The sequence below is a fragment of the Perna viridis genome, chromosome 2, assembly GCF_037379345.1.
Source record: "Perna viridis isolate PV_CMFRI_1.1 ecotype Kerala chromosome 2, ASM3737934v1, whole genome shotgun sequence".
NCBI lineage: Eukaryota > Metazoa > Mollusca > Bivalvia > Mytilida > Mytilidae > Perna > Perna viridis.
Window position 1 is genome coordinate 10622090 of NC_142446.1, and position 27100 is coordinate 10649189.

At 31.7% G+C, this 27100-nt stretch overlaps 1 protein-coding gene across 1 annotated transcript in view; it reads left to right on the top strand.

Annotated features, from left to right (window-relative positions):
• The window catches only part of LOC148623605 (putative methylmalonate-semialdehyde/malonate-semialdehyde dehydrogenase [acylating], mitochondrial), a 32275-nt gene extending 8862 nt beyond the window's left edge, over nucleotides 1-23413 (top strand). Inside the window, exons 3-15 of the mRNA XM_088565536.1 lie at nucleotides 3453-3527; nucleotides 4476-4637; nucleotides 6726-6804; nucleotides 8613-8767; nucleotides 9152-9299; nucleotides 10080-10144; nucleotides 15567-15623; nucleotides 16404-16463; nucleotides 16643-16772; nucleotides 18835-19016; nucleotides 20093-20272; nucleotides 22086-22184; nucleotides 22784-23413. Coding sequence (XP_088421662.1) covers nucleotides 3453-3527; nucleotides 4476-4637; nucleotides 6726-6804; nucleotides 8613-8767; nucleotides 9152-9299; nucleotides 10080-10144; nucleotides 15567-15623; nucleotides 16404-16463; nucleotides 16643-16772; nucleotides 18835-19016; nucleotides 20093-20272; nucleotides 22086-22184; nucleotides 22784-22891 — 1500 coding nt within the window. The 3' untranslated portion in view covers nucleotides 22892-23413. The remainder of the gene's footprint in view (nucleotides 1-3452; nucleotides 3528-4475; nucleotides 4638-6725; nucleotides 6805-8612; nucleotides 8768-9151; nucleotides 9300-10079; nucleotides 10145-15566; nucleotides 15624-16403; nucleotides 16464-16642; nucleotides 16773-18834; nucleotides 19017-20092; nucleotides 20273-22085; nucleotides 22185-22783) is intronic.
• Nucleotides 23414-27100: the final 3687 nt, after the last annotated feature.

Below are 27100 nucleotides of genomic sequence, written 5' to 3' on the forward strand. Positions count from 1 at the left end.
GTCAGAATTAATAAACCGTAACCAATTCACAATATAAGCCAATCAATGGTAAGGTCTCGCTAACCTCTTCCCGGTCAAATGGGCACCCCGCTATGTAGTATCCAAAACATACTGAACCTAGACCTATGCATTTTAAGTGCATTATTTGTGTGTATTCTGATTAAAAGTAGTCAAAGTAAAGCTGAGAATGTGTACTTTAAAATCATATATGTAATTTACTACAAAAGTGTAAGAATATTGTTTACATGTGTTAGCAGAAAAGGAAAAAATGTGGATTTACAGTATTTTTTATTCAAGTAAATTTTGTGAAGAATTTCTACTATCATTGTACCATTAGCATAATGATTTTAAAAGCCTTATTTTCCAAGCTTCGCAATGGTATGCAACTTTAAGATGTCATTTGTTCTGGGAATTCACAGTGAAACTTTGAAAATTACTTCTTTAACATGTAAATTAATGGAAATGTTAGAAGTGGTTAGTGAGACCGTAAGCTAAATTACAGCGTATTTCAGAGAAACACATAATTTGAGGAAAATTGCCTTTCCTGGTCATTATTTCCATTTTCCCATAGTCAATGTAGTGATATTGATAATCTGGCTATATTTTAAGAGGTACATTGTGGAAGGTATTATAAAAAACAACATAGCAACAAAATTTCTATCAGTAAAACTTACTCATAACTTGACATCATCCCTGAAGTACGTAACATCACTGCTTGGGATATTCAAAGTACTCAAATTGTCATACAGCACAGACTAAGAATCACCCAGTGATGAAATAGGCATGATAATAATTGTTGAAATTTGTCCTTTTTTCATAATGATCAATGATATTGACTACAACAACTTCTTGAATCATCATAGATATCAAAATGGTATGACATGTTATCTAAAATTGTCATTTTAAGTAATTGAGGGAAAATATTACTGAGGGGCATAATATAAAAATCGCCATTTCTTTGTAGTTCCATGTCTGATTTTGTTAGTTTTAGTCTTATTAGACTTGCAATACCACAAGCTTTCATAAAATGTAAAAAAAAGAGAAAAACATAAAAAAGTCATAAAATATTCTTAAGGTCTCACTAACCACTTCCGGGTCAAATGGCCACCCCCTCTATGTAGTACTGTAAAAGTGGAAATTTTCGCGAGGTGATATTTTCGCATTTTACATGTTAAAACCTTTCGCGTGGGGGGAAATTTTCGCGGAAAATTTCTTACCAAAATGTGAAATTTCGCGATCGTTGGAAATAAAATGAAACAGAGTTGTCCTTCTTTCACTGATTAACCAAGTCCAGGGGTTACCCTAAGGATTTAAATCTATATTTACGGTTGAACTTCACTAACTACATGTAGTCGTATTTACATCTAAATAATAATTAGACCAGGTGACTGTGACTCAATATCCTAATCGGAGGTGTCAGTCAGATGTTAATATATAACTGAGCCAATCAAAACTCTCATCATCTGGTCAAATGTAAACAAAATCATGGCCGTATGCATGTGGCTACATACAAGCTTCACAGCCCTGTTAAACCATGATACATACAGAAACAGATTTACCTTATAACAGAATAAATTAAATCCAATTAACAATGATTATCCCATCAGGAAGTGTCTTAAACACTTCGAAATGCAAGCATATATAAAAGAAAATGGATGACATTTGTTTACACTTTTGTCATGTGGCTTTTTTGGCAGGAAAATCAGTAAAGAAATAGAATGGAGATTCCCAAAATCTAATTAAGGAAATACTGAAGGCATTAAGTTTTATTATATTCAGATATCAAGCAGCAGTACAACAGAACAAAAAATAATAAAATAAATTAATGGTTGATGGTAGCTTGCTATAAATGTAATCACTTGAATATAACTGAAATATTGCTGCTTGGGTATTAAACCCCAACAATCAATCAATCAATCACTTGAAAAAAGAATCAAGTTAATTGAAAATTTATAAATAAGAAATCAAATTATGGTTTAAGATAAATTTAATTAGACCACACAGGACTAAGGTCAACATGTTTCAAAATCAGGGACAGTATGAGCATAGTAATATAAAGTCCTTGATAGAAGTAAAATACTTGTTTCTGGAGTAATACTTTATTAATCTGCATATGAAAAGTAACTAATGGTTTAAGATCCTAAGATTAGAGCTAAAAACCTGCTTTATACATGCATCAAGAGTAAATCTTGGGTTCATATATGTCATGAATGAAAGGGTTATTTTGATGAATTGACAAAGGTGACTTCATCAGTGGACTTAATACTGTCACATTTTAATAAAAATAGAATAATTTTGGCACAAATTTTTTAAAATTGGCGAAAAAAATTGGCAGCTGGCGACAGAATTTTGGAAGCCAGAGCAGCTCCTGTAAGTGATTACAGTCTATGTATTTGAACCTGCATGAATTTTAACACATATTAAGTTGATACATAAAGGGATATTGTATGAAGTTGAACATTTAAACACTTATTAAATTTTAATAATGCAATTAAAATTGGTTATTTGCATTTTGCAGCTTCTGCTTCGATTTGTTCATCTGAATGAATTTAGGAGTTCCATTAGCACAACATGAACTTAACCATTCACGACAATGTTAAGTGCCTATTTTGTATCAGCAACTAAACGAAAACCACATGATAGATCTGAAACTTAAAAGTGGGATTAAGTGTGTCTACTATACATATAGATTTAGTTACAATTCTAAGCTGTGAGCTACTAGTGTGTCTCCACACACCAACCCCATGTAAACTGGATAACTTGTTAAGTTCAAATATTGTAGGAAAGGTGTCTATTTTCAAAGATTGTTCTTTTGTTTTGTTTTGGAAACAATAGTGATTTACATATATAAGGTACCATTTTCTTATCCATATTTTCCTCTCACACCCTTAAATGGAATCTAATGATACTTACACAGAATCTTAATTATATATTGCCATTGTGCACTTCCTGTTTGAAATTTTGATGGAAATCAATTTAGGGGTTTTACATAGCAGAACACTGTTGCCTATTTTTGTTTTTTTTTATTTATAGTTAATAATTTCCATTGAAAAAATTATAAATGTTTGGCTGTTGTATGGCCGGCAGTATTGCTGATATTATCTGTTCCATTATTTTCGGCCCTCTCCCTCTTGCACCTTTAGACATGTATGGTAAGTCTTAACAGTATCATAGACTGTGAACTTAGTTTGATTTTATAGAAAAATGATTTTTTTTTTATTCTTTGATAGGCAGAACTTAACGATGTACATTTAGATGTCCAATTTTTGTTCTATGACCATATTCATTTTATGTCAGAAACCAGTGTTGTGACAGATAATTGATCACAACCCTAACAGTTCGTGATTGCCCTAAACGTTCAGGTTTCACATGTTGTTGAATCAAGCTGCACCTACAAAACATTTTTGCTTTAGATAAAGGAATTTTCAACAACAAAAAATTTTCTTTTTTAGGCTACAACAAAGTTGTTCATCGATGGGAAGTTTGTTGAATCTAAGACAGACAAATGGATTGATGTTCACAATCCTGTAAGTCCTGGTATAAGATAATGTTTTTCATGATATGTGTAGATGGAGAAGAGAGAATCATTAGTATTACCAACTCTGAATATTTTACTGCAATTACTATATCTCCACCTGCATGTACATGTATTACATTTTTACATTTTTTTTTTCATTTTCAATTATGATAAATTAAACTTGCTGTGGTATGTTGAATAGCATGGTCACCTCTATTGCCGGAAAGTCATTACAGCTTCTCTGCCAAGCATGTGGCATATATAAGATGACTGGTTGGTTCAAAAATGATGTTCTGAAGGACTTCTTTTTTTTTGGTTACTTTTGATAAAATAAGATAGTTACCACAGGCCAGTGTAGATTTTGATTGTGTCAGTAAAATACCAAAATACCCAAACTCAGCTATCATAAAAATTAAGGCCAGTTGAAAATACTTTCTTGGTTCTCAACCCTCCTTGTATTTTTTTTGTCCCTCATTACTCATTTTAATCACCATATAAACAAAACAACACAAAAAACACCTCCCTAATCATTTTCTTAGTGTGAACAATTTATAAAATAAAAAGATTAAAAAGAAATGCTTCTCTTTCTCATTGGTATTACTGAATAATTCTGAGAACAAAGAAATTAACTTTGAATGGCTTTATAGAGTAGGATAGTATTGACTTCAAAGAAAATCTATATTGCTGTTTCTGGGAAGGTCACTATGGTCACTCTGCATTTATTCATCAACTTTTAAGTGGCTTAGTATTTTTCATATCAATAAAATTCTTTTGTAATAGTTTCACAAATCAGAGCTATGTATTGAGTATCATATTTGACAAATATGTGTAAATTTAGAAGAAAATCTTTTGTTTGATCTAAAAATGGACTTTTTAATTTGAAATTGTGATACTGTGCTTTTGTGACTTTTTGTGGTAGCATCAAAATACATGTATTTAAAAAAAATCTGTTTCCTAGGCCACGAATGAGGTGGTAACAAGAGTACCAGAGGCCACACAGGATGAGATGGAGGCTGCAGTAGAATCAGCCAAGAGAGCTTTCCAGACATGGTCACAGACTACTGTCCTTACAAGGCAACAGGCTATGTTTAACTTACAGAATCTCATAAAAACCAACTTGGTAAATGTTACAGGGCATGTGTAATCTGTAGATTCTCATTTATAAGGTCATATGTTATTTCACCTTTCCGATGGATTTAAAGCTTAACTAGAATATTGAGAAAGTAATAAAGGGTTGACAAAAATAACATTAATCCATTTGAACTAAAGTTGGTACAGTAGTCCCTCTCTTATGTGGCCACCCATACTGCAATCCAAAATTGGCCACATAAGAGAGGTGGGTTTTCTTGAGAGGTTAGGTCAATTTTGTAACATTCTTTACTGGTAAAACATTCTCGGATCGAGCATTCCAGAGTTATAGGTCTTTTGATTTGCCAAGTTATGCCCACTTATGGTATGTCGTAACACTTTCACACATGGCTTTAACTAAAGTCAATTAAAGGTGTGACCTAAATGTTTAACTGCAAACAGATTAAAATGGTAACAACTTTTGTTTGTAATTTGAAATACCTTTTATCATTAATTACCAGTCATAATTATGGCCCAATTCATCAGACTCATTTCACACTTGGGTGACCAGGCTTGAAATGTTTACAATTTTGTACGCCTGATCCAAAGGCTTCAGAGCAATTGATACTCGATTGAATTGATTACTTGTTGAAAATTTGCTCAGAAAAATGCTCAACTCTATCTCCGCCAACATCTACGGTTTATATACTGGCGATGAACATGGCAGATCTTTATTTTTTTATTCAAAGTTGTGGTGCCTGGTCTCATTAGAGAGGTGGCCATTTAAGGGGTTAATAAATTGTTAATGCAATTGAAATGTGGTCGCATAAGACGGTGGCCCTGATCGGGGGCCATGGTTGGGGGACTGTTTCAGAGAGGGACTACTGTAATGCACATCTTTATACCATTATTAACCACTTTAACAACAGTTCACCACACTTTGTGTGGTTTTTGGGGATTTTGTACTCTTAAAGATTGACAAAGTAAACACTACAGGACACAAGTCTTTCATTTTTTGAAGTTCTTAATTAATTTTTTCTTCCATGACCAAAGTTTGTAGGATACCTAGGAATTACCCTGTCTGCCTATCTATTCCAATGTGTGTCCAACTATCTTGTAAGCACAACTCTTTCAAAATAACTCCTGCATTTCCCAAAAATTATCATCTAATTTCAGCAGTTATGCTGTTTTGTGTGTGTGGATACATGTATCACAATACTGACATTTAAGATATAAAACCAATGATTTTAATTGAATGGAAGTTTCATGTATATTATACATTTTTGGGGAATTCAAACTGGTTTTTTATTTCCAGGCTTATAAGTAAAAGCTCTGGTAAATCTGACTTCTTTTGAATGAAGAAATCAGCTGCCAGTTACATATCTTAAGTTAAACAAGTTTGTGTTCATCCTCTGAAACTTTTATTTGTTGGATTCTTGATTTGATGGTTCAGTTCTCACCATGAAAACCAAGAAAATTGGTACCTCACAATAGAAAATTAATCTATAGTAAAATGTCATGTGTGCAAAGGGGGATAATACAGTCTAGTGGTTTTACATGCTAAGTTCACTTGAAAAGGGGGTACATGTATTTTTTTTTAGCTGTCTTAAAGCATATCTAGTTTCGATATTATTTTAGGTTTTGCTTATGATTGATGGGGCTATTTGTACATGTCCTCAAACATGATGCATTGCAATATTGTTATGAGTGATGTCTTATCCAATGTGATTTGTTTTAAACTTCCTGCTCTGCCTGCATTAAAAGTTGAAACAATTACTTCTGAATTACAAAAGTCATTTCTTGAAGAATGATTTTGAGCCATCTATGGTGTAGACGCCTTACATACTAAGGTTGTTGCTTATGCTCTATTCATATTAATAATTAATGAAGTTTGAGGTTTTCTAATCTCTTCTTAAGAGTGCAAAATAGTTTTTCTCTTTTGAATCGTATATTTTTCATTTGATAAAAAAAAAGATAGTTGCCAACAGTTTTTGTAATGTAAGGGAAGTTATACTGACTGTTTTGTTTATCGCAAATGAATGAAAAGTGTAAGGTCTATTAACACTTTTAAAGGAAGCACTCATATATAAGTGTGACACATGAGTAGCCATTTAATCATGCAGTCTATTTTGTATTGTAGAAAGATATTGCTAAAAACATAACACTTGAGCAAGGAAAAACCTTAGTGGATGCAGAAGGAGATGTTACTAGGGGTTTACGTAAGTTTTACTTACTTGTCTTCTGTTAAAACACAATGCAGTGGTAAAATTCAAACCTTATTGATGCACTTAAAAATAGGTTGGGTTTTTTTTTGTCTGTCTGTCCACATATTTTGTAAGCAGAACTCCTCTTTAACCACTCAAGGGATTTGGGTTAATTTTATAAATTAAAGGTTAGGCTTCGTATGTAGATGTGGATGAATAATAGTCTAATGCAAAAGTATTTTAAACATGGTATTTTCTGTATAATAAAAATGGGACTGAAAGATAAAGAATTGGGGATAAGTTGAAACAAGCCTTAGTAGATTTGTATGAGACAGGCCTAAAGGATATCATATTGTAAAGCAGTTGTCAAGACCTTGTAATGCAGTCAATGATATAGTGAAAAAACTCAAATGTGGTACTGTGGAAAAACCAAAAAGGGCAACACATTTAATTTAAATACAAAACTTAAAATAGATTGTTTATTTCTAATGTAATAGTAAATTTTTAGGTCTGTCTTAACGAAAATCAAGATTATGAAATGATAGGTATTCTTGTCATAATTGTGTATGTTTTTGTTTTGTTATTTTATTGTTTGAACACTATTTAAAGCTGTACTCTTATTTGAAAATGAAAACAATTCTAGTTTGTAAGAATGTATGTGAAAATATATTAGTTAAAATAATTTAATATAAGTCTCTTCAGTTAAATGAAAAAGAGGCTCGTTTTGGACCTACAATTACTCTTAGGTAATTTACAATGAACTTTTTTGGCAGTACTTAGTCTGTGAGAATAATTTATTAATATTGAATGGAAGATTAGTAGGGCCCGCCACAAAAAGTGGCGGTCGCCCAATAGTGATCGCTCTGTCTGTTACAAAATTGTGTCCGAGCTGTAACTTTTATGTCTTTCGATGTAGGGTTTTGATATTATACATGTGGATAGATCATCTAAAGATGATGTGTCATGTGCCATAGATAGTGGCCTTTGACCTTAAAATTTGACCTCAGGGTCAAATTCCTGGGGTTATTTTTGTGACTAACTTGTGTCCGGCCTGTAACTTTTTTGTCTTTCAATGTGGGCCTTTATTATTTAGCATGTGGGATCTTACCTAACATGAATAGTGGCCTATGACCTTGAACTTTTACTTCAAGGTCAAATTTCTGATTTTTTTATTTTTCGTTGACAAACTTGTGTACAGGCTGTGACTTTTTTACTTTTGATGTTGGCTTTTGATATTTTTGCTTGTGGGTAGATCATTTAAAGACGATGCGACACTTTACCATTGATAGTGGCCAGTGACCTTGAACTTAAACTTCAAGGTTATATTCCTGTTTTTTCAGTGACAAACTTGTGTTTGGGCTGTACCTTTTCTTTTGATATGGGCTTTTGATATTTGGCATGTGGGTAGATTACCTAAAGACGATGTGTAGTGTACTATGTTTGGTGATTTTTGACCTTGAACTTTGACTTCCAGGTAAAACTAATGATTTTTGCACAACTGTTTGTGTCTCGACTGTAATGAGTTTTGCATGATTAATTGAATTTGTTCAGCATGGCTGATGTACAGGATTTTTACCACAGAGATAGATTCCATCTCAATGATATCTACTTTTATTTGTTAATGATATCTCTTGACTAATTGTTTAAACTGTTGATAAATCAAGATAGCTGACATTTATTAAAAGTTAAACAACAGTTGTATAGTAACAACCTTAAAAAGGAATAATACTTGTGTGTGATGGGGAATTTGATTAAAATTTTTAAACTCTTCAGTGTCATCCTTTTTTTTTTGGACAATTTATTGAAGTATAGTTCTTTTACAGAGGTTGTGGAACATTGTTGCAGCATCACTTCTCTGCAGTTAGGAGAGACTTTACCAGGTATTGCCAAAGACATGGATACAATGAGCTTTAGAATACCATTAGGGGTTACTGCTGGTATTACACCATTTAACTTCCCTGCGATGATTCCTCTATGGGTAAGATATATATTCAGAACAGTCTGCTTGGAGCTAACTTATATGAAATTGTGTTGGTTAGTTTATAGTTATTTGTTGTTTGTATGTAAGTAAGCTTTTTGAATTCAGTAATTCTCTTTACTGTTATAGTGAAAAGGGTCTTTTCTTAAGTTGCAGTAGACATGTTAGCATTAGATTTCAGATCATGAATAATACCAAAAGAATCTTATTAAGTTGATTTCTGTGGTTTGTACAAATGTGGACTAATAGAGCAATAAAGGATTATGTAGTAAATATACTGAAAAGAAAAAAAAGCATAGTATATGACTTACTAAGTGTGTGTGGACTATAAAAGATTTCTTAATTATTTTATACCATTATAATGAGAATTGTGTGTTTGAACAGATGTTTCCATTATCATTAGTATGTGGTAATACTATGGTGATGAAGCCATCAGAGAGAGATCCTGGTGCATGTATGATGTTAGTAGAGATGGCTAAAGATGCTGGCTTCCCTGATGGAACTGTCAATGTCATTCATGGCAGACATGATTGTAAGGTTATGGCTTATATTATAAGCTAATGGCATGCACTAATGACATTTTTGTTTCAACTATTTAAATTTTTTGTTTGCAATCTGAACTTTTTAATACTGTAATAAGCAACTGAAGAAACACAACACTTCCATCTTTTAATCAAATTAAGATATTTGGTCAATTTATTTTAAATACATTTTCTTGTAATTAACTTGCAGAAATTGAAGGAATTTATGCTTCTGTTTTGGCAATAGGTGATTTGATCCAAAGAAGTAAAATCTAGTCTAAATATGATTAGTCACTTTCTAAAGAAACAATTTATGAAAGAGCTTAAGAAAGATATTTTAGTTCTTTCCTGGTAGAAAGAAACAAGTCATATCAACTGCCAGGTTCATTTTTCCTTATTTTGTGAAAACTGTTTATTTTGAAAAAGCAATACTGATAATTTCTAAAATCTTCACTTAAAGGAATTTGCTATTAAAGATTCTACCAACAAAATATCTCATTTTCAGTTGACTTCAGTTATAATTTTTAAAGATATCTTCATCTGTGTTGTATATTCCAAAAGAAAAAATGTGAAAGGTGTATTTCTTTTCTGTTGAGTGTAATAGAGTATGTTGTTCTAGGAATCTGTTCAACTAAGAAATTCATAATAATAATGAAGTTGTAATATATCATGTATCTATACATGTATTAGAAATAATTACTTTGCTGCTATAAAACAAAATATTTGAAAAAAAACCTTGTTGCATTGATTTTGAATGACTTTTTACTGAACAATGATAACATATCCTTCAGCTGTTAACTTCATTTGTGACCATCCTGATATCAAAGCCATCTCATTTGTTGGATCTGACCAGGCTGTAAGTATTGTCTTTCTATATATTTACTTCATGATCATGTGTGTCTAAGATTATAAAATTTTCATTTCTATTCATCATTAAAGGGAATAACAAAGGTTGTCCTTGTTAAGTTTTCTAAAATCCTGTTGACTCTGAGATAATTATAAGAAAGTCTTGGCTGTAAAAAAAATTGTGTACTGTTGTGAGTCTCATCCTGCCCACCCTATATTTGTATCCATAAAAATCGTATCAATTCTTGTTTTGTAAAGGCTAATTATATACATCAGAGCTACATCATTATTGGTCAAATGAAAAATCATCTGTTCACATTGTAACAACTCATTTTCACTGACTTGAAAATGTCATGAAATGGAAGTGGCTGTCAAAACTGCTGAAAAAAACTTTTATGTTTTTTTTTCTTGTGTACAGTATATAATGCACCCAATCTGCATAGATAATTATAACCTGAGTAAGCAAAATATTGTCTTCAGAAGACGAATAGAAATACCCAAGTTGACTGATCAATTTTCTGGAGCCTTGGTAATGATACTTTACACAGGCATGCCATATTCTAAGATTCAATATCAATGCAGGTATAGTGAGTAAGTACATCAATGTTATGTATGAATCTGTTTACACATGCATTTATAGTTTCATGATATTAATGCAAAATTTTTATGTTATTTGTCTCTGTAATTCATTACAGGGGTTTCAGGCTTTTTTTTCCAGGATTTTGAAAGCTTAATTCACTTTCACATGTAAAAATTCAGACAAATTTAATGATATATTTCAAAAAGTAGTTTTTACATTTGCATACCTGCCAACTTACACAGTGTTGACCATTTGTCCCACTAACACAATTTTTCAGGACAAATTTGTCCCCAAACCAGATTTTATCAAAATTACCTAAAAAACTCCCAATTCAAACTCCTAAATTCATGTTTCAATCTCATTTCTTTGATTAGAAGAGTCATAAATCTGACAAAAGTTGTTAATTGCTGCGTAAACAGGTAATGTTATGTTTTTTGACAGTTAAATAATCTCTGAGGAACAAACAGATGATCAGGATTTGACAATTAGAAAATGAATCCTGTTTGAATCCACCCTTAGTTTCTCAAGTTTTATTTCTTCTCAACAATTAATTTGACAAATACTGTCAATTGAACAGGTCTAAAATTTGTAGAACCACATATGTAAACAAATTATAAAATTATCATTGTTTATACAATTATTATGTAAAGATCTTAAATGAAACTAAATGTGTATAGTATATGAATAAATCACATTACTTTTTGCAACTATCATGTTTTTCAGACAATTCATATAGGAACTCCCTGAGCTTTTATTAAAAAAGAAACTCAATCACCCCTGACCACTAACAATTTCCTTACTATTGAAAAAATACTGTTTTGTGCATGGTCACCATTTGTAGAAACACAATAATTCATCGGACACATTGTAGATATAGATGGAACCTAGATTAATAGGAAGCCTTAACTAGGTCTACATGCATAACAGCTTAGAAGTATTGAACAGATTTAAATATTTTCAATGAGTCTATAAATGTTAGCTATTGGAATCATTTCACAGTTATATTTAGTATTGGTCTCTGAGGAGTGCATCGATAGCATAAGTGATATTTTTAAGGTCAGAAATCTTGCCAACATGCAATTACAAAATGTAGTGACATTGTGGACCATATAAATACCCAAGAATACCCCAGAATACCACAGAATATCCCATTATACCCAAGAATACCTCAAAATATACATTTGAACCTCCAAATTTTTTATTGGAATATGTTTGATTTGATGAAAGATAATGTTTTTGTTTTTTTTTTTAGTTTTTTTATGGATTTTTTTTTTTTTCGACAAACACCCGGAATTTATCAATGTGACCAGTTACGCAATGCTAATTATGCATGATAATCAATTTGTTTTCTTTGATGTGTGTTGACAAAGATCATGGTGCTGTATCAATAAATTGAAGTACTTAAGAAAATGTTTGCAGTTTAGCGCTGGCCATGTGCTGCATTTTCCTTTGATGGCATGATCAAGCGAATCCGGATGTGTTGCGATAATTATAGCGGTAATTTCGGTGATACGTTTTATTATTGATAGTACTTTATTACATTTATAACACTTTCTAAATGTATTAATGTTTTGTATAATCTATAAATATATCACAATAATAGTGTTATTTTATAAGTATTTTTTTTTTTAAATCATAGTTTGGAAATATTTGTTTATACAATGATTTTTGGCTAGTTTTTGTAAGAATTGATGATTTACCCACAACCAAGATATTCTCAATGTAGAATAAATGCAATACTGAAGGTCAAACATAGATCAAATATATTGGTAAAATTCACTCAAACATTTAAAAAATATGAAAATGTATAAAAAAGATATATCTAAATTTTCATATCATTTGCAAAACAATTTTTGTTCTTCATCAATCGTAACATACGTTATCTCGACATGGCTTGGTGACCTTGGGGTCAACCAAAGACGACTATTTTGACATGGCTTGGCGACCTTGGGGTCAACCAAAGACTTTTGACTATTTTGACATGGCTTGATGACCTTGGGGTCAACCAAAGACTTTTGACTATTTTGACATGGCTTGATGACCTTGGGGTCAACCAAAGACTTTTGACTATTTGAGTCAATGCAAAGACTTTATGAGGTTACTATATTTTTTTTCAAAGTTTTAAACTATGAAACTTCTGCCTCACTCAAATAAGTAAAGAATTCCATAATTCTTGTAAAATGATGATCTTTTTTTCAAACAATAAAATTTGTCTGGGGACAAATGGATAAGGCGATCTACATTTTGTATAAATCTTTTGGATATTTCACAAAAATATCCATCTCATAATAGGAAAAGTCAGAAGTTAATCCCAAAAATTAAAAAGATTGATAAATTGTAAGTTTCAACGATTTTTTAAAATCTGTTTTATTTTGGAGAAATTTTTGTGAAATTTTTTTCATCAAATATTTGATTTTTTTTTGTGCATCACAGACTATTATTGTATATTTTCTTTCTGTAACCTACACATCAATCAAAACATTCAGAATAAAAATAGTTGGATATGAATTAAATGTGTGGTGTAACCAAATCGTAGCTATTACATTCAAAATAAATTCGCTTCAACTTCATCTTTAAAAAAAATGTATTTATTTGTTTTGAGATTTTTCTTCCTAAATAAGAATCATTGGAAATTTAACACAAAGTATGAGTATTTCCGTTGATACTTTGTTTTTCCAGAATAAAATTATTGTCCAAGCAAGTATAAACTGACATATCTCCGAAACATGTATCTTCAATGCTGAACTGATTTATTATTGTCTAGGGTGTTCATCGTCAACGAACATTAATGGGTACCCTTGGGATTTTTTCACTCCATGTTTCAGATGGGGTTTGTTTTCTTTATTTGGTATATTTAAAAAATTAAAAAAAACACACACATAAGTGGGGGTATTTCAGTTGATATTTGACCTGTTGATCTCATTTGAATATACTTAGGTGATATAAGTCTTCACGGTTGACTGATCTCATGGCTGAACACACTTCAAATATTAAAGAGAAAACATAGTAGAAGTACAACGGTTAAAATAACTTTTATTATGTAAATCTACACAAACCTGAAAATAGTTAGAATACAGCCTTTGATCCGTTAATGAGAACAAAGAAGTGCTGGATGCAATATAACCCATCTGTCATATTGACAATTCGTGGCCGTCTGTCGGAACTGACCAGTTTAACTGTTTTAATATATATATTTTTTTAAATTTCCATTAAAAGATATCATATCATGTATGTTTTCTATAATTATCATGATTATTCTGTAATGTTTTGGGGTATTCTTGGGTATTTCTATGGACCCTGACATTGAGGTGGTGACCAATAAGCCATGTTTGGTTTATACTCAAGTTTGATGTACAAAAATAAATTTTAGTTGATTTTTAATGTCATTTTGAGGCATTGTTAACCAGAAGTAAAGGAACTTTTGTAAGCGGAATTTAAATCAGCATTTGACCTTTATTTACCTTCAACCATGTGCATGTAAAGTCATGCATGAGTGGTCAAGTGATGACATTTACTCCACATACCTGATCAGTGTAATTGGCAAGTTATGTGATTGTTTAAACAAAATTTACGTATGTTGAAGGTTGTAATTAGCTTTGGATAATAAATCTGTTACTTCTGCCTTTTGAACCAATTTGGGGCTTACAACTCTTATGTTTTTTTTTGTATTTTCTAAGATTTCAGATGATGAAATGAGGCCTGATTTATTTTTGTCATTGTGGAAAATCTTTCGTCAATGATGAAATGACCAGCGCTAGAAAAATCACTAAGGGGCTTTGTATTTTAATGAAAGCTCTCTTTATGGATGCCATATTTTTTTGGCATCCAGTCTACATCAGCTGTCTTGTTAATGAAAAGTAGGGTATCATTTATCACAGGCCATTTCATATTTATTTGACATTAAAGATATTTCATATAATATGTCAGATATCTTAAATACTATGTTAGTTATCTTATATAACACATCAGGCATATTGTATAATATTTCAGATATCTAATATATCGTGAGATATCTCTCTTGAAAGTGTATTCATGATATAATATATAAGATGTCTTAATTGTACACTTTTATCAGATATTATTTATAATATTCGAGATATCTTATATTAATACTGTGGTTTTATTTAATTTTATGGGTATTAATTATTGTGGGTAGAGGAAAATAACATTTCGTTGGGTACTTGAATTTGTGGTTTGTGGATTAATAGTTTTTTTGAAGTGACTATTTCTCTGCTATTCCAGTTTAATTTTTTCCAAAGCCAAACCTTAATAGCTTGATAGACAGTCATTTTGTTTTGTTTTTTATTGTGATTAAATGTTTCACAACACTGACAATTGAGACAGAAGTAATTTTAGTAATGAATAGAAGTTACACATATGACATAGCTGTAGGGAAATTATGACTCCCATTTTCAATTCCCTGTTTATAAGTAAATTTAAAGTTTAGGTAGGTCAAACAATTTTTGAATAAAAAAATTAGATGTTATTGCTAGATCTTAAGTTGTACTAAGATGTAAAACCCCAAGGTTTACCGAATGGCCCTTTTTACAACATCTGTTTAGTTGTGGAGGGATGGAAACAACTGGGAATAACATTTACACTGATGTTACACATACCTAGATAGCCCAAATAATAATATAACCACAGTATATGAAGTATCATATAGGTTAACAAGGATATCTCATTTATTAATGAAGATATCTTGAATAATTTCCAATACATCTGATATATCTTACAGAGGCAGTTTCCAGTCTGAAATAGACATGACATGAAAGAGTGTAAATTCTGTATGTCAGTATTAAGGTATTGTTTTACAAAATCTGAAATACCAATCCTGTATCTTTGTTTTTAGGGAAGTTATATTTATGAGAGAGGCTCAAAACATGGGAAGAGAGTACAGTCAAACATGGTATGTTTTCTTTACACAATCATCTTCCATGTATTAGAAGTGAATGTTTTCTTTACACCACCATCTTCTAGATGTTATAAACAATAAAAAGATTTATTTGACTTGGAAAATATTGAAGTTAAATGTCTGTTCTTGGCACTACAAATCTAATACAAGATCTATGAATAATCTTGAGTTCCATAAGGTTCCTTAATTCCAATATATGTTTGCACCTGCTTTATTTATAGTGAAAGTAGGTCAAGTAGCCACTTCACTCCATCCATCCGTCACACTTAGGAGAGGAGGTACCTACTTTGTGTTATCAGAAACTCAAAAAGTATTTAACCAATATTATTTAAAATTTGTATATATTCATATTGAAGATTTGCACTTCATATTATGGACAAATCTGATTGTTGAACTTAGCCATTTTTTTTAGCAGTATAAGCCATTATAAGTAGATTACATTAGGAACTTTGTAGTGCACAATAGTTTTTACTTTTCTTAGTGTTATATTCACATTGAAGATACTTATTTAAGTACAAATATATGACAGTGATGCAGGTCCACACATGTATGAGTCTTGTTAAAAAAAAAAAAGGAACCATGACATTGCTCAGTCTAAAACTGAATTATTAATGTTTTGTAGCACATAGACCTTTAGCTATCATATTAATGTGTTTGATTGAATATTACTAAGACATCTACTGCTTCTAGTTTGTTCTTATGTATATGCTCAGTGTTAGTGCATCTTCTTTTAAAAGACTTTAGATTTAGAAAATGTAAATGTATTTTCTGTAGGGTGCAAAGAACCATGGGGTGATCTTACCAGATGCTAATAAGGAGAACACACTCAATCAGGTAAACTGTTAGTGGAGTATCCATTGTACATACTATTTATAGTGAAAATAAAATGTATTTAAATAATTTTGGCGTCATGATACATATTCTAGCAGCTCAGAGAAACTGTTTTTTTTTTCACGAAATTAACAAATAGATGTCCATTTGCTTGTTAAAGAAAGTTGAAGTAAATTTTACAGCTGATTGGTGCTGCTTTTGGTGCAGCAGGACAGAGATGTATGGCATTGTCTACAGCTGTTTTTGTTGGTGATGCTAAAGAATGGATTCCAGAACTAGTAGAGAAGGCCAAGAAATTAAAAGTCAATGCAGGTATGGTGGAACCTTCTCCATGGAAATACTATTTTGACCTGTCTGTCCTTCAGTCCATTTATTAGATCACCTGGACCAATAGTCCATTTGAGCTATGTCATCACTTTGCTTCCGTTGTTGTCTGTTGTGGTCATTTTGTTTTCATCATTTACATGTCAAAAGTCTTCAAACTGCTCAGTAGATTGTAACCAAAATTGGTCATCAGCATTACTAAGATGTCTACTTCAAAAAAAATTTGTGTCCATTTTGTTTATTTGACAAAAAACATGGCCATCAGGTCTATTTATAGAACATAGTGGTAAAATCACATTTAAATCTCTGAATCTATTAGAGGTAGAGAAAAAAAAGACCTTCCATCTTCAATTTGAAGAGCTCTCCAAAATTTCCAACCGAGTTGAATTTGTTCAATAAGCTTTTATTAGAGGTAAGCCTAAAAAGGCAAAAAAAAAAACCCCAAAAAATGATATTTTTCACAGTTTTTAGTTAGTATCTTGAGAAAATCAGATTTGATAGAAACAAACTTTTTATTGATCCTTATGATAAGGCCTGTCCAAATTGCAACATGAGCAATGCTGTAGGATGACTCCTTGATACAATTTTTGCCCTATTAAGTCAATAAGTTATGTTATTTGTAGTTATTACCCAATATCTTGTAAGTCATGATAGATTCAATTTATAAAATAATCCGTATGAAGAAGAAGAGTTTTAAGTGGCATGGAAATTAATAAACAATTATGAAAAGTCTTCAGAAGTCTTCATGGGAATTATTATTGTTGTAGCATGGCTCTTGATCAGAGTAATTGCCCTTGAAAGGATGATGATGACCATAAGGAAACTTTTATTGACCAAACTTTACGACAAACATGATGACTTTTCATTCAAAATTGTCAACTTTCCTTTCATCTGTGGCAATATCCCTTCAGCACCTGCGTATGGAGTGTTCATATCACAACTCATGTTATGCCAGAGCTTGCCAAAACTACACAGACTTTTTGTATCACGCTAGAAATCTAACAAATAGGCTTCTGGGACAAGGTTATGTTGCTACAAGATTGAAGTCATCACTATAGGAGTTTTATGGTCATCAACATGAACTCGTGGTTCATTATGGTGTATCCATCTGCACCATGAAAACTGATTTATTCAATGGGTCATAGTTTTCCTTTCCTCGTTTGTCTACCCCGGACTTGACTTTTTATGAGCAACTCTGCAGGTGTTTCTTGAAAAGCAGAGGATGCTAACCCTACTGGTGCACCTGGTCTGTGCTCCAAGTTTTTAGTGGAGTCCGAGTTGTTACTTTGTATGTATGATTTTAGATACTTTATGTTCTTTTTTGTGATTGTCTATTTTCCATGCCTGGTCTTTGTCCATGGATTACATTCTTTTGATTACCGCTATAACCTTGGTTCCCTTGATTACTCTTTTAATTGATTCTTATCATATGAAAGTTTCTGTCAAGTCAAAGTTGTAGAACAGCTTATAAGAACTATTCAAAATGTTTTTGCAGTTTCTAGCCAATTAATATCTTGAAATCATAATGGATGGAAACTTTTAATTAATGAAAAGATCCTTTTGAATCAGCCTGTCTAAAGATTCATATGTGTCAAAGTTGTAAAATGCCTCCTTAGCTATTGCCCTTGAAAGGACAAATTTTATTATTTTGCTGTTGTTGTTTATTTTGTTTTTTGTTTGTTTGGTTTTTTTTTGGGGGGGAGGGTTTCTATCACTTAAGAATGGAAGGTAACTATTGATTGTTTTTATGATCAGCCCTATCCAAGTGGTAAGGTTTTGTTAGGAATTTTTGCCCTTGAAAGATGAAAAAATAGTTATTTTTACAGGGGCTTATATTTTAAGTACTGTAGCAGATAGGAGGTTTTCAGGTGCTCACTTATGTTTTAAAATTGCAAGAATGTTTGCTAATCCAAAATACTTATTGTCAATTTAAGTTATTTATAGATATCTGGACAAAAAGTGTCTTATGGGATGTTCAGATTGAATTGATCAAAAATATACTACATGTAGCACTTTTATGAGGTACATTTTAAGATATAATGTAATTCAGGTGCTGAACCTGATGCTGATCTTGGACCATTGATATCACCAGAGTCTAAGCAGAGGGTATGCGATCTGGTTCAAAGTGGTATAAATGAGGGAGCTCAAGTGTTGTTAGATGGACGAGATGTCAAGGTTAAAGGATATGAGAATGGAAACTTTGTTGGTCCAACTATCCTTCACTATGTCAAAGTATGTATTGCTGGTCTTTTAGAAACTTTTTGCCACAACAGTATTGAAGTGCATAGGTGCTGTTTAAATAGTTTTGCTTAGGATAGGATACAGGTCATGGAACATAACAGTGAGGCAGTGAAAGATTAATATTCTTATTCTTATTCTTTAGTCTTTGTGTATTCTTTTTTTTCTCATAGATAGAAAGAAACTTGCAACTGATGAAATGATCTTTTATAATAAGGCCTATAAAAGTTTCATGGGTCAAATTTGTAGAACAGCTTTTAAGAGTTATGAGACTCAAAAGGCAAAAAATAATGTTTTTTATAGTTTCTAACCAATATCATTTAAACCTTTTCAGATTAAATCTTTCAATTAATGGTCAGCCCTACAAAATGTAGTTTTTAATGAATTTGTATGAAAATGAGAGGTTATACGAATCCAGAAATACAGAATGCAGGCTTTGAACTACAATATTTTGCCAGAATGAGCGATAATGTAGAAGGCTGTTTCTGTATAAATATTAACAAAAATTGACATATGTGCTCTTAGACTATGTTCTCTTAAAATAAGCAGTTTTTCGATAATTTGTCTGAATTTTACTTAATATTGTATGAAGTTTTAGTGAAACACATTCATGTACAGCAATGAAACTGTGCTTTTGAATGAAGACATATATATTTAACAAGTGAATTAAAATTTTTTGAAATTAATCAAGAGCACTTTTTTGTTTGGGGGTTTTCTGATTCTTATAACCACCAAAAATGAGTGTTCCTTATTTTCTCAACATCATTTAATATCGTTATATGCATATTTTTGACATTTATTTGTCCATTAAACCTTCTGTATTATTCTAATTTTAAGATATCATAATTTAACCTTTTATGAGAATCTTATGGTTGAATTCTACTTTAGATACCGGTAATGGCACAAATTGATAAAAATAGGGTTTCTAAAATGTAAACCTAATGTATAAATAGTAATTGTGCAAAATTTGGTACTTGCATCACAAAGTGCAATATATCGGTATTTAAAGCTTTTTGCTTCACTATAATTAACTGGAGATTTAAGGAACCTATTGCATTATATTTGACTAGCCTGAGATGAAGTGTTACACAGAAGAGATATTTGGTCCAGTATTAGTCAGTATGGAGGTAGACACATTAGATGATGCAATTAATGTGATCAACTCTAACCCATATGGTAACGGAACAGCCATATTTACTACTAATGGTGCTGCCGCCAGGAAATTTACAATGGACATTGATGTGGGACAGGTATTTCATTCCCAATCTAAGAGTCTCCTTGTTTTATAAAATTCAGTCCAGAGTTTTTTTTGGGTTTTTATATCCCTCAGGATTAAATAACCCTATGTCGCCATTTCACATTAGGATCTTCCATAATATTTCTGAGCACTACACAAAAAATAAAGTCTAAATGTAATTCATTTTATATCATTCAATAACTCTTTATAACCAGTAAGTATGTTTATGGCAATTATTCAGCTTAATAATTTTTTTTTCTAAATCAACTGAATATTGAGGGACTCTTTTTTGTCCTTGAAAGATGTTTAGTAATGAATTTGCTTTTAGGGAATTTAGTTCATGCAGTAATGTGTCAAGAAGCAATTAATGTGTTAAACATGTTCCATATAACACACTTATCAGTCAAAATCTCTTTCCTATCTTCTGGGATCGAAAATTTGAAGGTTAATAGGAACTTTATTTGGTATCATTAAATACAAAGTCTAGAGTTTGGGTACATTGCACATGGAGCCCCAAAATATTTCCATTGGACAAAGTAGTTTGTTCCAAAAAAAAAATATCGTAATTTGCGCATTGTATTGGACTCTATTTCATAGTTATTGGATATTCTACTTTTTGAGAATATTGACTTCCTTTTTTCACGTGACTGCGGTACCCAAGGGTAACTTTCTATTTTTTATTCATTTTTTTTTTCAGTGTTCTAATACCAAAATCTTTATTCAAAGTAAAAACTATTAATTTTAAACATAAACCCTTTATGTACTCCCGATACACATCGGAGAAAATTCTGCATCTCATTATCACGCTTGGCCGAGCTATCAACACGCTTTCCATTTGATGACCGTCTGCATTGTTTGCTCAGACCCCGTAATTGATTGTAGTAAAAACAGTCCTTCTTCTTGAATTAGCAATCTTCAGAAATTTATGACTCTCGATAGAAACTTTTCAGAGGTAATCAAAACATATGTCAAAGCTTACAATTTCAGCTATTGTCTACGTTACGCATTTTTTACCTGAATAGTAAATGAATACACCTAAACACAGACAAAGCAGATAAATACAAAAAGTAACAAAAACAATATTCTTTATTGAAATAAGTACACAAAACAGACAAAATGGGTCCTTCTATTGAAAAATAAAAGGTCAGAAATTTTCGTGGTTCTAACAAGTTAGGCGATTTTCACTGCATACAATACATACTTACATACATCAGTAATAAAGTTTTTTGCATCAACTTTTAAAGGAAAAACCACCCTTCGCATTATACACAAATGCGCACTATACACACCAAAATATGGTATTTTTAATGATGTTGACAAGTCTATTTGAATAAAAGTATTTTCTATTAATATGTTCACAGTATTTCTAGTTTCTTCAATGTTTTGCTCAAAGCTAAAAATGATGCCGATATAGAGAAACTAAGTTGAAATAAGTAAAATTCCTAGGGCTGAAAAAAGTTTTTAATATCTGCTTGTCAGACGTTCACATTATGACTGTGTTGTGTCAAATATTTGTGAGCATAATCCACATTCAGATATAGATCACATTGCCAATGAATGCTCCGCTGTTCAGGGTTTGTTATTTGCAAATTGCATCAACCTACACCCTATGAAGCATAAAATATGGTCCATTTATTCTTAATGCATATTAACAATCTGTCAGCAATGAATACTATGTCAAACATTCAATCAAGGTCTAAAATAAAATCTTTGTGTAGCTCAGCAATAGAGTATGCTTGCCCTACTGTTCAGTATTCAACACATGTCCAGTTGTGTTCTGCAGAGAATTTTGGTATTGATTTTAAATTATACTATAAATTTTACAGGTTGGAGTGAATGTACCTATTCCAGTGCCTTTACCTATGTTTTCATTTACTGGATCAAGGGGTTCATTCAAAGGTGACCAGAACTTTTATGGCAAAGCAGTGAGTATCTAATATTTTCTCAATTTCTGCCGATGTTGTTGATTGTGATCTGGATATTGTAATGACTTCTGTCTGTTTGTCTTTCAGTCGTTCTGTCTGGGTCATGTTCATCTGTAACACTTGTGTACACATTTCCACTGAAACTGCTTGTTGGATTTATTTATATTTGGTACAAAGTATTTTAATGAAGTATAGTTGTTCATACAATACAGCTATTTTGATTAAATTGTAATGTAGGAGTTATGGGACTTTTGAGTCTCACTAACCGCTGTTGACATTTACATTACTTGCATGTTAAAAACGATAAGAAATTTTTCCTTTGAATTCCCAGCACAAATGATGCCGCATCTTCCCCAAAAGTAATGGAGATACATGGTATTGGTAAGACAAAGATTTTTTTTGTATGAATAAAGTGTCCACATTTGTCCCAAATGTTCAGTGTTAGACATTATTATATCAATTTGAAATTTGTGAATTCTTTTTTCTTTTTTTTTCTCAAAATTCCATATGAAATATTTCAGTATCAGTACACAGATTAAAAATTTGATTTAAATAAAATCCTGTTGATTGGTGATGAATGATGTTTGTTCTTATTTTAGGGTATAAACTTCTACACACAACTGAAGACCATAACACAGATGTGGAGATCTGATGATGCAGAGTTGTCAACTAAAGCTAGTCCTTTAGCCATGCCGGTGATGAAATGAACATTTTAACAATATTCACTTGGGACAGGGTTTATTTTATAAACAGACATTCATATTAATGGTCTTGCAGCAACTTTATCACTTGTAAAAAGCAATTTTTAAACTAATTCCATGATATTGATACTTTGTGTGAATATGTTATTCATATAATTGTGTGACAGAGATCATATTGAAATTAGTTTTGACAGTTAATTGTTGAGGTCATTAAAACTGTGTGGGCCTTTTATTTTGACATTGCACTTACTGTGACTTATTGGAATAGGAATCAATGATAACATATTTTTAAGATAGTATGTAAGATGATGTAAAATAGCATCTAACTCTGTTAGTGTACTGAAATAACTTTTTTGTAACCTCTAGTGCTCCATTGCCCAAGTGCTTTTTGTATGTGAGATTAATTATGTGGTATATAAACCTATATGTTATTAATATTTTTCATGTATTTTATAAACAAATCTTATACTTGTTATGCCTTGATGTATTGGTACACATTTTTTTTTAAATAAATCACATATGCAAGTACTTGTATTAAATCTATATATCATTGATAGTGTACATTATGAACTTTTAAAAATCACAGATTTTTCATTTATAGCTTACCTGGTTGGAGGCCATGTAATCTAATATCATTTATTTGCATCTTGTTGTTAACAATTTGTCAAAACTCTACTCTGACACTACTCGAACAATTGGAACCAAACTTGGTATGAATGTTCCTTGGGCTGTCTTGCATAGAACTTGTGTGGGGATTTTTTATCCGTTGAAGAATATGGCCACTCTAAAAATAGAACATAGGGATCTGACAGTAGTTTTTTGTGTATATCCCCATACGTTATGCCAGAGCTTGCCGAAACTACACAGACTTTTTGTATCGCACTAGAACTGTAACAAATAGGCTTCTGGAACAGGGTAATGTTGCTACAAGATTGAAGTCATCACTACCGAAATTCTATGGTCGTCATCATGAACTCGCGGATCGTTACAGTGTATCCATCTGCACCACGAAAACTGATTTATTCAACGGGTCATAGTTTTCCTTTCCTCATTTGTCTACCCCGGACTTGACTTTTTATGAGCAACTCGGCAGGTGTTTCTAGAAAAGCAGAGGACGCTTACCCTACCGGTGCACCTGGTCCATGTTCCCAGTTTTTAGTGGAGTCCGAGTTGCTCATTTGCTTTTGTTACTTTGTATGTATGATTTTAGTTACTGTATGTTCTTTGTTGTGTATGTCTGTTTTCCATGTCAGGTCTTTGTCCCTGGATTACATTCTTTTGATTACCGCTATAAACTTGGTTCCCTTGATTACTCTTCCAAAACCATTATGTTTACCCAAATTGACAGGGTAAAAGTGTTCAGCATGATGAGATCTATCTTGTCAAATTTTCATTCTCATCTGTTAAGCAATGTTGGAGGGAGTTATTGCCCTTTTTTTGATGTTTTTTTGCTATTTAAAATGTTAGTTTATTCAAATATCTTCTCTGATGGTTTAATCCTATTTCTCCCACTTTTAATCCGTCCAATTAACAATTTAGTTAAGTAAACAAAAAAGACAAAGGGTATACTGACCATAAAATTGTATAGTCTTATGCATGAATATAGGTATTGTACATATGTTTTGTGTATGTAGATAGACCATTTTCTTATGTGGATTATATTATTAATTTTCAAATGGAAATAAATTAATAACTATTAAATCAGGAATATATCCTTATATTCTCTCTGTTTTATGTGAAGATAAATTTTCAATTTAAAATATATATATATACATTTCAGTGTAAGTATGTAAATGAAGACTAATTTCATTCTATGTTTTTCCTGTAAAAAATCATAAGTAAATACTAAGTCAAGATTAAATATTTATTTTTTATCATCATAATATCAGATCATTCAATTTAATATTGATTCAACAAGTAACAAAATAACTGACAATTTTATGATATATCATAACAATAAGCAATATAAAGAATATAAGCACTGAATTTTTGAATTACAATTCTACAAAGTCAATTAATCTAAGTGCAGTAGGTGGGAAGCTGCATTGCGTAGGCTGTCACACTGATGAGTACTTGTTGGAATCTATCTTTAAGTACCTGAAGTCTGGTGTCAATAACTTTGTATCTGCGTCTACTTGACCAATCAGAACCAAATTTTGATGAACAGTTAATCCATTATTAATATCCATGTTTGTAATTGTGCTGAAAAAAAAAACGTCTTAATTAAGTAGATTTAAGTGTTTTATTATCCCCCTGTCAAAAATTTAGAATGTGTCATTGTTCAGTCCGTTCCTAACTTCCGAAATGTACACATGTATTTTAATGTATGTAAATAAATACAGACATATTAAAGAGTTATAAATATACATCATTATCTTAATCATAACTGCCCAAAATATGAGTATTATAGTGTTAGTATGTGGTGAATGAGTATTTTGTTTGTAACCGAGGTCTGTTTTCTATAGGGTTATGTAGTTTAATTTTTTTTCTTCGAAAATTCTGACATGAAATGACGAGTTTTTCTTGGTTTTATTATGTAGATAATTGAATAATCTATCGAATGATGCAAAATTTGCAATTGAGTCGTTTTTCTCGTGCCATAACTTGTAGCGTCGAATTCAGTATGTCACTTTTTACGGTAAATTCTAATAAAATCTGACTAAAAAAATTGCTACCTTTATATGTTAATTTACTTTGTTCTATAGAAAGTATAAGTTTGAAAATAAATAAGCACAAATTTAGGATTATTGCCTCAACCAGGGACATATAATACGAACTTCGCATTACATGTTCCTGCCTAAACGACGTAGAATAAAGATCTTCGTAGATAGAAGCATGATACGACCACAGTGGTCGAACCCTGGACAGTTTTGGCAAGTGTGGTAAAGATAAGTTTTATTTAACGTCGGAAACTACACATGCGTGTACAAAACAACAATTAACAAGCTTTGTAGAGCTTTTTTAACCGACGACGAGATTAACGAACGCTTGGCTAATTACGGTGAGCTTCCCGAATGGTCGCCAGGCTAAAAAGCTGGTAGAGGAGGAAAGCCCGATATTCCAAGCTGAAAATCGGTGAAACCTCCTGGCTAGGGTTGGTGCTTAGAAAACGGAACACTTGGGCTCGATCAAACCCACATCGGTGTTGACATCGGCCACCCTGCCCCACACAGTGTAATTTTGACACACTTAAGCATAGGGACTTACGGTTTATTATGGACACAGCAACTGGTTTGGATACAATATAGCACAAAATTTGAAAATCAATTGAAAATTTCAAAATCGGACAAAACTTTTGTGGGGGAGTGGCATATTTGACCCCTATTTACTCGAAAATATTTGAAAAACTCATTATTGTCACCTTGAAACTGAAAAATATGCAACTGAAATGAGCAGCTATGTTGGATACATCGATAATCAAAACACTTTTATCCAATATGTCTTTTTTTACATATTATTCAATACTATGCTCCAGCTTACTTCGGGTGTAGGGTCGGCAAAAAAATAATTGTCATAAACAAAAACAAAAAACAAAACAAAAAAAAAAACGGTGAAATGAAAGAAAATGTGAAATTCCGAAAATTCCTCTTTTTGTGAAAAACTCATCATTGTCGCGTTGAAACTGAAAAATACACGCCTGAAATGAACAGATATATTGGATACATCGATAGTTAAAACAATGGTACCCAACATGTGTATTGTATGTATGTGCCTTTATAAGCTAGAAACATTTTGGTTTATGTTCAGGTATTTTTTCATGTGTAGGGTTGGCAATTTTTCACCTAACTTGACTTGAAAAAGTTCAAATATTCATTACCTGGGCTGATCTCAAAGATTAGACACTATATAAATGTACAGTATCACACAAAAGCTTGTTCATACTACGATATTTTGAAGAAAAAAAATATAAGAACGGGTGCTATAGAAGAAATTCTGAAATTCTGAACTTGTCACAAGTCATCTAAAGAACCCCAGAAGTATTAATTGTGAAAACACTAAACAGAAAATACCAAATAAGCAATTTTTTACTGAAACATACATACTCTAGGGTTTTGACAATGGAAAATATGTCAATTTAAGCGATTTTTCGGTAGGGTAGGAGTACATTTTTCTCTTTTTACTCTAAACTAAATGTTACAGCAACTTTCTTTGTACAATGGCAAAGTGATACCTATATGTTTTTAGCTTCTTTACACATGCTGTCCCAGGAAGACT